At 45.4% G+C, this 12,167-nt stretch overlaps 1 protein-coding gene across 6 annotated transcripts in view; it reads left to right on the top strand.

Moving 5' to 3' along the window:
• Positions 1-2,014: 2,014 nt before the first annotated feature.
• Positions 2,015-12,167, top strand: part of VIRMA (vir like m6A methyltransferase associated) — a 52,433-nt gene continuing 42,280 nt past the window's right edge. The window contains exon 1 of one of the 6 annotated variants that reach the window (XM_053243017.1): positions 2,015-2,292. In XM_053243017.1, coding sequence (XP_053098992.1) covers positions 2,221-2,292 — 72 coding nt within the window. In that variant the 5' untranslated portion in view covers positions 2,015-2,220. Of the gene's footprint in view, positions 2,293-3,194; positions 3,308-12,167 lie in introns of those variants that run through there. The other 5 variants (XM_053243021.1, XM_053243020.1, XM_053243022.1 and 2 more) reach the window with 5 other exon arrangements.

The following is a 12,167-nucleotide window of genomic DNA, read 5'->3' as shown; positions in this document are numbered from 1 at the left end:
CTTGAGAGACAGATATCATGGGGTCCAACTTGCTTATCCCAATGGCACTTTGCAACAATGTCATTCCGAAATCTCCCTCCCGCAGGCGGGAGAGCGGAGATCGGCTGGGTGGAGCAGGAAGAGGGATACACACAGGACTACCCCTACAACCGGGTTCTCAAACTTGGGACTTCGGCTGTGGAACTACAATTCCCATAATCCCCAGCCGCAATGGCCTTCAGATGATGGGATGGGAGCTGTAGTCTGCGATTGGGACCCCTTGTCCTACAGCCTGGGAACTGAAATAGGAGGAGATTGCTGTGCAGGGCGGTGACGATCCTCTGCAAATATTTACTAGGGAGTAAACCCCACTGAACGAGCTGCACGTTTAAGGGGCCGTAACTGAACTTAGTGTGACTTACTTCCCAGTAATCAAGCATAGGATCATCGGGCTGTAATCCTCCTATGTACGCATGTTAAGGCTTATGCCTAGTTGAATTCAGTAGGATGATTTATTTCTCAAATATGCTTTGGACGGGAGTCCTTTGCACACGTACCTCCCAGCCCTATTAACCTCGAGACGCGGGGAAAAAAACCTTTTAGACGCTCGACTTCGAAAAAGCAAGCTTAGGATCGGGCGGCACACAAAAATGGGAGCTGATATAGCTGGGGGCAGGCTGGCGTCGAAAGGCGCTTGGCCAATGGCCAGTCAGATTGCTTTCCTAAACGCTGGGAAGGGAGGGAGCAAACAAGCAACTCGGGGGCGTGACGTGTCTGAGATCTGTGGACTCAGCATCCGGGTGGCAGGAAAAAAAGCGAACAGCAGAGCAAAAGGAAAGGAAAGCGGGCGGGGGCGCGTCTCTGCTCAGCGAGTCAAGCCGGGTTAATTCATTCACTTTATCTCCTCTCTCAAGGCCCCGCCCCTCCGCTCCGGAGCGGCAGCTGCTGCATGCAAGCACCCAGAGCCAGCCAGGTTCCAAGCGGCAGCAAGTGCTGCCGCCGCCGAAGTCAGCAGCAGCGACGCCCAAGCAGCTCGGGCGCTCCTTCACCGGACTGGGCGATCCGGTGTGGGAGGGCCCTGTTGTTGCCACCCTCCTCCCCCAATTACAGGCGAAGAAGAAGAACCTTGGACCTGCTGCAGCAAAGAAGCAAGGCTGTCCTTAGAGAGCCCTGGCGGGTGTGGGGCCTGAGGCAACCCAGCCAGCGAGGGGCCCCCTTCCAGTTAATTTTAAGGGGTCCAAGAAGAGCGGGGCTCGAGGCAGCCGCCCTGCTGGCTCTGCCCTAAGGACACAGCCCTGCCACAAGCAGAGGACTGGAACTAATAGACCGCTCCAGGTCGGTCTCCGGTCTGCAAAGAGTTGCGGTTTTTGTGACCCTGTTAGCAGCGGGGCCGCCTCAAAGGAGCAACTGGGCGAAGCGTGTGCCTGCCCTGAGGCCGCAACGCTAATCACAGAGTGTGTGGGGTGGGGGATGCATTGCTTTCTGCCGCCCACAATGGAATCTTTGAGCATGCGCAGCGGTCACAGATCCACCCACTCGGAATAATTGAGGTGGGGGCAGGTTGCTTTGGATACATATGAGTGGCATATTGCTATTGCTACAGTGGAGAGGAGGACAAACAAGAGGCAATAAACGCCATGCGCATTATACGGCTGTGTTATCAAACATCATGCCCGCTGCAGAAAATTGCACGTAGTCGCTTTGTGCCAAGTGAGTGGTGGATCCATAAATAACCGTAGGGTAATGTCTTTGTTAGGACACACCTAAAAGGTCACAGATTCCAGAAGGGCAGCTGTGTTAATATGTGGCAGCAAAAACAACGTGTCTTGCTGTGGCACTTTAGAAAACAACAGTTATTTCAGGATTAAGCTTTCGGGGGCTACACTTCACCCGATGTATGCAATAGTAAGATTAAGAAATGATGTTGTCCTTAGTAGATGGTTGTGGGGCGGGATGTAAATAGTGAAATTAAACGGCCAGGAAATGCCACAGGCCTGTTCAGACATTCTTTTGTGTGTGCTTATAGGTACCACTACAAGGACATGTTTCTGTGAATTACTGTACAATACATGCATTCCTTAAAAAACGTGCATCTGCCTGCCGGTTCTCTCAAATGCAGGGTGCAGATAAGGATTCTACTGACTGTATAAGTGTGAATGACCATGATATAACCGAGAAAGCCGGTTCTTGTGTGGGTGGTGTACTACGCCAAATAATACACACACACAGAGGGAAAAGCTTATGGGATGTTTACTGCTAGCAAGTAAGGCTTTAGGGTGCACCCAAATCGAGAGCAGCGACCCCCAGTTACAGGTAAGTATTTATACACAGAGGGTAGCTTAGTCATTTATCATGGTGTAACCAAAGTCTTTAGAAGGAATGAAAAGCCTATCATCAGCGCAGATCCAAAGCCTATCATCAGCGCAGATCCACCTTTGTTTGCATTATAATGAAACAATTGACCATCCCTTAACTCATATCAGTTTCCCAACATCCGCTGTTCATAGCTTATTCTGTTTCCCCATTCCTTGCCTCTTGTCTAGGTGTCTCTTAAAGAGGAGGAGTAAGATACCAGCAGCTGCAGCAGATTTACTCCTTAAGAGGCAAAAGTTATTTCCCTATGCAGAAAGACGCTGGGGGAATTACCCCTTAGTTTCCAGTGTTGGAAGAGGATTATGAGACTCCATATTAAGATGGCTGCGCTGTGGTTCCTTAGTTTTAGGTTAGACTGCCTTCCCAACGTGGATGGTTTGCATGGGTATATCACTGTTGTACAGCGTACATTTCAGTACGGGAGAGTTGCAGACAATCCAAGTTTATGGCACTGGCTTATTCCACTTCTGTTTTTAGACTGCTTTTAAATATGCTTTAGTTTGCATTGTGCTCTCTTTTAATGGAGCCCAGAGACGCAGAGTTTGGGGCGGTATATAAGTGTGTCAAATAAATAAAATATTTTAAATTTTGTATTGTGAGCCGCTTTGGACCTGTTACGAACAGGGAAAAGCTGGATAGAATGCAAATAAGAAACATAACTGTCTGTGTGAGATTGTAGTCCTGTCCGCCCGCCCCACCCCCCGGATACCCATATATCCAGCCATTTTAATCAGCAAAAAGAGAACGATATAATGTATCGCAGAGCGTCACACCTCTCTGTGCCTACATACTAACAACTGTATTAGAGGTTTGCGCGCATGGCGCCTGCGTCGCCCCTCCTTAGCTCCGGAAGTGTTTGTCCTTTGAAGGCAGGTGCTTCCGCCGGAGGAAGATGGCGGCGGACACAACAACGGAGCTTCTGTTTTTAGATACTTTCAAGCACCAGAGCACGGAGGTAATAAGGGCAGAGAGGGTTGTCTCTCCCGCTCTTGCAGGCGCCTAGGATAGCGGGGGGTTAGCCTTCCTGCTTCGAGGTCGGGGTTTATTTCGTGCGCAAGTGTCAAAATCTCAGGGCGGGGCCAGAAGCTAGTCCCCCTTTATCCCTACAAAGGAGGCTGTAGCTGTCAACAGTACTGACCTGCTTCATTCTTCAGGAGGCAGCGGGTGGGTGCTGCATATGTAAGCTCGCACCCATTTGAAGTTCTGGGCGAAAAATTAAATCCCTTGGTTCTTTGTTAAAGTTTCTAGGCGGCCTACAAGCTGGTGCTGGGGATAGCTATCCCTAGTTGTTCAGTATGAATTGATCTGCTGCAGCTATTATCCCGACGTGGTCATTTGCAGTCACCAGTTTGGAATAGAACCCACACTGGGATCTATTATAGTGCATTGAATGAGTGGAAAATTTTTTCTCCTGTATCTATCTGGATAGTGAAGATGATAAGGTTGTTAAAAGCAATGATGGTATTATCTGTAGTCTTAAACGTGCAGCACGGTAGATCAGCCCACCCTTATTGCCAGCCTGGTTTTATGTTAAAGACACCTTTGACATCAAGATGAGAGAAGTGGTGGAGTGATTGATAGAAGAGCATTATGAAAAGAGTTCCTCCACGAGAAATGGTCAGAGGGAGATACGAAAAGATCTTTGAGTAATCGGACATATTAAATTATCTACATGCTGATTTATATTTTTATTTATAGTTTGCTGCTTTGCACAGATTACATACATTAATGATGCTTCTAACTTTCTTTCCTTGATCAATCATGGTTCCATCCTGCAGTAGGAGTTCATCTAATACTAACCCATTAATTCCTACACCAAGTGTTGAGATGACTGTGAGCATTTGGATACATTTAGTTCCTTTGCTCCAGCACTGTTAGGAAATAATCAGGAAATGGTAATCTTTTGTCTTTGCTCTAATCTACCAGCTAAAAATATGTACTAATAACCAGTCAAACAATGGTGGGAAGAATGATAACTAGAACCAGAAATTGTAGATGTGTCATCTATGATTTCTGGTTCTAGTTATCATTCTTCCCACCATTGTTTGATTGGTTATTAGTACATATTTTTAGCTGTTATAACGAAATAAATGATCTCTTATCTCTTAATACATTTTTTGTTCTACTCACGGGTGGGTTTTTCTCCTTCTGTTTTTGCATTGCTGTATTCCCGTGACTGCCCTTGTTTCTTTCCCTAATCTACCAACAGCACAGGTATGCAATGTGGGGTCAGTTATTTGGCTCAGTGACTGATAGGGAGAGGACAGATTTCCATACCCCTGTGTTAGATCTCATTTGTGCCTTTGCGAATGTGCCGCAACCATTTATTACAGGTGGAGTGTACCAATGCTACCATTGAATTCTAGCAATGGTAGCATGTCGATGCTTGTACGGTTGGGGAAGCCAAAAGCACAGTCAGTAGAATATTAATCTCTAGCATTCACTGAACCATATGAACCATTTACAAATATATCTTGCATTCCTAGTATACTTAAAGAATGTCTATTTTCTGTAGAGAGGAGCAGCTATTCATGTCAAATGACCCATGTATTGGGTTATGCACATTTCTTTGGATTTTCTAGTGCTCTGAATCATGCAAGCATGACAGGTTTAACACTAGTATTGTTTGCACGGCAGGATGATTTTTGACCTTTATCCATTAAGGCACTTCAGTATGCAACAATCTTGAATTATATGAAGAGTTCTATTGGTTACTACTTGTACTTAAATGTTTATACTGAAACATTTACTGGCTGGGTGAGCATGTGTTCAGATTTGTGAAGATCAGATGGAAGATGCTTTATGTTTCTTAAAATAAGAGATCTTCAAAGCAAACACATTTTGTTTTCTTTTCAGAAAAGTTATGCTGAAGAGTATTGGTTGTTTGAAAAAGGAAGTCTTAACTTACTGTAATATATTGGCTTTTTTGAGAATTCTGTTTGCATGATACTCAGTTGCAAGTCGTTTAGAACAGGAATAAAACAAAACTTATCTAGAATATGTTTCTGCAAACAGTAACTTTAAACCAACACTTCAGTATTTTGCTGTAGGATATTTTGCCTGTTTGGCATCCTCTCCCGAGTTTTTCCTCCAAGCTCATTACAGGGAGGTCCCTTGAAGCTATACCATGCCAACTGTGGTAGTGTGTGCAGCTTGAGTGTGAGTGTGGAATGATGATTTGTCATGCCCTTCTGCTTTCTTGGTAGCAAGACTATGTTGTGCATTGTGATGGTATTGCATTATGGACTGGGCCATATTGGACCACCATGGTGTTGCCTCAAGTAAGGAACAGAGATGTGAAGGCCTGGCAAAAAACCTGGGGTGGGGGGCGGAATTCAGGGTTTTTACATATCCCCCCCCCCTCAGGCCTTTACATCTCTAATAAAGAATCTGGAAGCTGGTCACCTTGTCACCTTGTCACCTTCCCGCTTGTCTTTTCCCTGCTTCCCACCTTCCACCATCTGGAAGCTTGTCACCTTCCCTCTTGTAAACTTGTTCACTGGTCAGTTTGTGCTCAGGGCTCATGCACAGCAGCATAGTTTACCAAGGTTTTCAGAAGGTGCGATCAGCTGAAGACTCTTTAAATCAACACTAATATTTCACTTTTTATATCATATATTGGATAATTTTCCTAGTTTAGATCTCTACAGCTGCACACACAAAGTTTTATTTCATGCCCAAATTACTTATCTGGTCTTTCTAAAAGCTCCCAGATCAGGGAGAGAGATCCCATTGATATTTATGGTTAGGAAACATTTTGTTGAATCCAACCTCAACCTACATTTGACATTTTCTCTCTCATCTCATTGGAAAAAAGGTGACCATGTAATGTTTTGCAGTACACTTCTAGGTATGTTTGCTCTGAAAAAAGGCTAGTGAGATTAGGAATCTCAGTATTCCATTAATTGCATACCATAATGCTGTTAGTCTTTTTGTGTCGTTAAACCTGGCCATTTCTTTAACTTTTCCCCAGATGCCACATATTTCAAATCTCTTACTGGGCATATTGCTTCTTTTTTCTTCTCAGTTTTCTCTAATTTTTATTCTCCTTCAAACTGAAACGATGAAAATTTGATATAATCACTGGGCCTATGTGACTGTGGCCTTGATCGGGGTGGACAAACTTGGTACTCCAGGTGTTGTTGAACTACAGCTCTCATCATCCCTTGTCACAATTCAGGTGAACGTGGAGCGGGGAGCCGAGCGGGGTTGGACACAGGCTGCTGCTTGGCTGGCTCCGCACCTGCCACAATTTATTGTGCCTAGGGATGATGGGAGTTGTAGTTCAACAACAGCTGGAGGGCCAAGTTTGCCCACCCCTGGCCTAGATCCAAGAATTTTGTAATTAATTCCACTTTCCCAAGGGGGCTTTGGGCGTATGTTTCTTGAACAGCAGCCCCACTTTCATCATGATTCTCTCTCTTGAAATTGAGGGGAGTTTTAAATAAGGTGTTTGATATGGTATTGTGGAAAGGAAGTTCAAAGGAAAAAAGTAAATACATGGCTTGTTCAAAGGAAAGAAGTAAATGAATCCCATTGGGTATGCCCCATGTTTTGGGCCTAGCTAAAGCAGTTTTTTGGATCTGCTTTAGATCTTGGCCATTGTTGTTAGAATGTGCCACTTACTGCGTCCTCTGAGCCTAACACTGATCCAGTAATTATTGTGGATCTTTTTGTGTGTGTCTTTCCAAAAAGGTTTGTGTGTTAAGATAGAACCTTTTAATAAGCTTTCTCTGGTACATTCTGTTGTGTAGAACTCTATTCAAAATAACTCAGAAATTAAGTTGTCACTGCCTTTTGTTCATCTGCTGAAGTAATTCCCTACTAACTGGGCAAAGAGGTACCTTTCAACATGGTTGTTCTCTTATATTTAGCAGGGGCAGAACAATTGTCCCTGTTCAGCCCAGCCCAGCCCAGCTTCTTTTCCAGTGGCTGTTGTTAGTGTCTCCCTTGTGTTTTGTTTTAGATTGTGAACCTCTTTAGAACATGTTTTCATTTTATTTGCTGTGCAAACCACTTGCATAGCATGGCAGATATATATTTTTACTGTATATGGCAGATATATATTTGGTTGCCTCTGGGGGAGCCACTTGGGGGGTTAGCGAGGGCCAGGTCTCCTGGCCCAGGAACCTAAGTGCGTGGTAGTGGTGAGTGGGTGGGTATTTTTATAATCTGGCTTCTGTTTTAAATCCTGGGTGAGATTACATAGGAACATAGGAAACTGCCATATACTGAGTCAGACCATTGGTCCATCTAGCTCAGTGTTGTCTTCACAGACTGGCAGCGGCTTCTCCAAGGTTGCAAGCAGGAATCTCTCTCAGCCCTGTCTTGGAGAAGCCAGGGAGGGAACTTGAAACCTTCTGCTCTTCCCAGAGCGGCTTCATCCCCTGAGGGGAATATCTTGCAGTGCTCACACATCAAGTCTCCCATTCAGATGCAACCAGGGCAGACCCTGCTTGGCTATGGGGACAAGTCATGCTTGCTACCACAAAACCAGCTTTCCTGGATTGGTTTATAATAGGTCTGGGTTTGTCTGGAGATGGGGAGAGGGGGCCTATCCTCAGATTATGAGGCGGCTATTCCACTGGTGGTGGGGAATAGAAGAAGTAACATTGGCAAGTCAGCAGGCCATTACAGGGGAAGGGAAATCAGAAATAATAACTGCTTCCCCTTCCAGCTGTCCTGCCAGCTCTTTGACCTTGGGGAGCAGTGCCTGCCAACTACCCACAGAGCCTCACCTTGATCCTTTGTAATGCCAGGTTGGTCCAGAATAAGAAAAAAGCCATCCGTGATTTGATTCTGGATGAAGGGGTCAACCTTGTATGTATTATGGAGACTTGGTTGGAGGAGCCTGGGGGCCCAGTCTGGTCCCTTGGTGTATGAAAGAACTACAGGGGCTGAAGCAGCAAGGTAGATGACTGGAGTGCAAGTGGAGGAAGTCTTGACTCAAATATGTTAGATTACAAGATAGAGTGCATTTGGAGAACTATGCTCAGGCAATACGTGTGGCAAAGAAGTGATTCTTTTCTGCACGTATTGCATCCGCAAGCTCACGGCTGTTGGAATTGCCCAGAGTTGTGAGAGGGCTAGTATGTGCCCCTCCTCCCCTGAATCAGAATTTAGAACCATCGATTACCCACTGTGATGTTTTAAATGAGTTCCTTGTGGAAGAAATTAGGGATGTGCCCAAATGGTCTTCGGCACCGGCGGGGGTAGTACTTTAAGGACAGGGGAGGGTGTACTCACCCCCCCGCCGCGTTTCCCCCGCCGGTGCTCTGCAAATTTCAAGCCCCTCGGAGCGGCAGGGTTCCTCCCGTCAGCCGGAAGTGGCCGGAAGTTGCCAGCGCACGTGCACCCGTCGTGTGCGCGTGCCTGCCTGTCTGCCGTGCAGCAACTTCCAGCCGACGGGGGGAACGGGGTGGCAGGGAGGAACGCTGCCGCCACGAGGGGCTTGAAATTTGCAGAGCGCCGGCGGGGGAAACGTGGCGGGGCGGGGTGAGTACACCCTCCCGCGCTCTTAAAGTACTACCCCCGCCGGTGCCGAAGCACCGAATCCCACCCCAGCGCCGAAACGTTTCGGGCACAAGCCTAGAAGAAATCTCTCATATTTGGGCCAACTTAGACTCTAAATTTGGGCCAATTTAGACTGTCTAAATTTGATAGTATGAGTACTAATTCTGTGGCCAAGTTTTGTTACATTGCATGCAAGCTGCGTATTGCCATTTTATGATCTCTCTCTCTCTCTCTCTCTCTCTCTCTCTCTCTCTCTCTCTCTCTCTTTTTCTTTTTTTCTTTTTGTTCTGGTCGTTGATCGAAATAAAAGCTTCGCTTCTTCGCTAGACTCAGACCCCACAATTACGGCACTGTCTAATGTAGAGGTGTCCAGTGACTCCACTTATTTATTTATTTATTCGATTTCTATACTGCCCTTCCAAAAATGGCTCAAGGCGGTGTACACAGAGGAATAATAAATAAATAAGATGGATCCCTGTCCCCAAAGGGCTCACATTCTAAAAAGAAACATAAGATAGACACCAGCAACCATCACTGGAGGTACTGTCCTGGGGGTGGATAGGGCCAGTTACTCTCCCCCTGCTAAATAAAGAGAATCACCACGTTAAAAGGTGCCTCTTTGCCAAGTTAGCAGGGGTGCTAACTTATGTGGTTAGGCTGGATCAGTTCCAGTTTGTGACTCCTGAGGGATGTGGACAAGCTGCTTGGAATGGTGCGGCCTACCACCTGTTCTCTTGACCCTTGTCTAACATGGCTTATACTATTTGGCGGGGTGGGGGGTGGTTATTGTAGAAGTCCTGGTAGAGATTATAAATGCTTCTCTGAGGGAAGGCAGGATGTGTTCTTGGTTTGAGGCAATCATTACATCTCTTCTTAAGAAGCCTTCATTAGATCCCTCAGAGTTAAACAACTATAGGACTATCTCCAACCTTCCATGGTTGGGCAGAGTAATTGAGACGGTGGTGGCCTCCCAGCTCCATGCAATTTTGGAGGAAACTGATTATCTAGACTCATTTCAGACTGGCTTTTGGGCAGGCTATGGGGTGGAGACTGCCTTGGTCAGCCTGATGGATAATTTCCAATGGGGAATTGACATAGGGAGTGTGACTCTGTTGCTCCTTTCGGACTTCTTGACAGCTTTCAGTACTGTTGACCACAGTATCCTTCTGGGCCGTCTGAGGAGATTGGGGGTCGGAGGCCCTGCTTTGCAGTGGTTCAGCTCCTACCTCTCAGGCAGGTTCCAGATAGTGTCCCTTGGAGACTGTTGTTCTTCAAAATCTGAACTTCCATATGGTGTCCCTCAGGGCTTCAAATTGTCTCCAATGTTGTTTAACATCTACATGAAACCGCTGAGACACATCATAAGAAGATTTGGTGCAGGGTGTTACCAGTATGCTGATGACACCCAAATCTATTTCTCCATGTCAACAGGAGGAAGCATAACCTCCCTAAATGCCTGCCTGGCAGGGTGGATTTGATTTAAATCAAACTGATTTAAATCACGATTTAAATCACGATTTAAATCACTAGCAGGGTGGATAAAAATAAAAAAAATCCAATTTAAATTACAAAAAATCCGATTTAAATCAAAAAATCCATTTTTTTTGATTTAAATCGGATTTTTTTTATTTTTATCCACCCTGCTAGTGATTTAAATCGTGATTTAAATCAGTTTGATTTAAATCAAATCCACCCTAGGTAGATGACATAATGACAGACTACATCACTGAGGTGTCCCTATGCGCCCCTACAGGAGTACCCAATTTGGTTCATATTGGTCCAGGTGTTGTGAAGTTAATAGGGGACATGCGCGTGTGCACACACACACACACACACACACGAAATGCCAGGTGATCTCATAAGCCTACTGGAAAGTAGGCTAAAAAGGCAGTTAAGACACATCTGCTCACTCAGGCTTTTAATTCGATACTGTTTTAATAGTCTTTAACATTGTTTTAAATTTTAAATTATTGTAATAGTTTTTAACCTTTTTGGGGGTTTTTTTTGGTTGTTTTTTTTATTGTAAACCGTCCAGAGATGGAAGTTTTTCACAGTATACAAATGTCAAATAAATAAATATTTTTATAATAATAAAGGAAATGTTGATATATTTGTGAATCACAAGTATTTTACAAAAACCCTATTGTGAATAGGAAAAAAAGGTTCACAAAAGAAAATTGCTAAGAGAGACAGCAAAGCTTGTGCAATGGGGCCCCAGCTGTAACTCCATCTAAGCTGTGTGATGTTGGCTGCTTAGCAGCCATACTCTTCTCTTGCAGATGCTTATGACTGCCGAGAGGAGCAGCAAAGCTTGTGCAATGTTGCAGTTCCTTATGGATGCTGTTGCACCGAGGCCCACTAGGAGCTCTCCCACCTGCAAACAATTTCTCATTCTCTTCAGTGGAGGAGGAGGAGGAGGCAGCTTTGTGCTCCAAAAGTGAGGCTTGTGTGGCACTGTCTCTTCCATTTATATTGCATGGGCAAGCCCACTTGTGTTGGTGGCATCATTTCTGCATCAGAGCTTACTTGGTGTTCTGGGCCAGAATATAAGTTTTTGTGCTTCATAATGGCACAACTATAGAGCACTAATATGTAGTATTATAGTACTATTACTGTACTATAACTTGTAACCTACCACGGTGAGCACAGCAACCTGCCATGTATTGTGGCCTGCTAGATGCTTCACAGCACTCTCTATTTATGCAGTCCCAGCCAAGCAGGAAAACAGAAGAGTAGAGAGCAGTGTTCCCTCTTAACTTTTTTCATGTATGTGCGGAGTTTTTCTGGGCGGCATTATCAAGGCAGTGTGGTCACACATGCATTCAGAGTGGGGCCTTACTGATTCAACCCGAGTGGGATCTAAAATTAACTGAGCAGACATCAAAAACCTTGTGTACACACGCACATGCGTACGCCTTAGAGGGAACACTGGGGGAGAGCCCCTGGTGGGCTGTATTTGGCTTGCTGGGTGACGTGTTGTGCAAGCCTGCTACAATACCTTCTATGTATTCTGTTCGTAAGGGTTATTTACCTTTTTAATTTTAAAACAATCTGCTTGGTAGTCATTGGGACTGAAATTCTTTGCTTGAACATAACATAAAATGGACAGGTGAAATCCGCAAAGCACTGAGTTTGGCTCAGTTTCAACTAAAAATCTGGTGGTAACACTGGAAGACTTTAAGGCTCTCCACACGAGCAGTGTGGAGAGCTGTGAGGGGGTTTGCAGGGAGAGCGGGCTTGGTCCGCTCTCCCTGCACATGAGCAGTCAGCTTGCCCTGGGTGGCCGGATCGGCTGCTCACAT

Source organism: Hemicordylus capensis, chromosome 4 (genome assembly GCF_027244095.1).
Source record: "Hemicordylus capensis ecotype Gifberg chromosome 4, rHemCap1.1.pri, whole genome shotgun sequence".
Classification (NCBI taxonomy): domain Eukaryota; kingdom Metazoa; phylum Chordata; class Lepidosauria; order Squamata; family Cordylidae; genus Hemicordylus; species Hemicordylus capensis.
The sequence above is the reverse complement of the archived record's forward strand: the minus strand, read 5'-3'. Positions and strand labels throughout refer to the sequence as shown.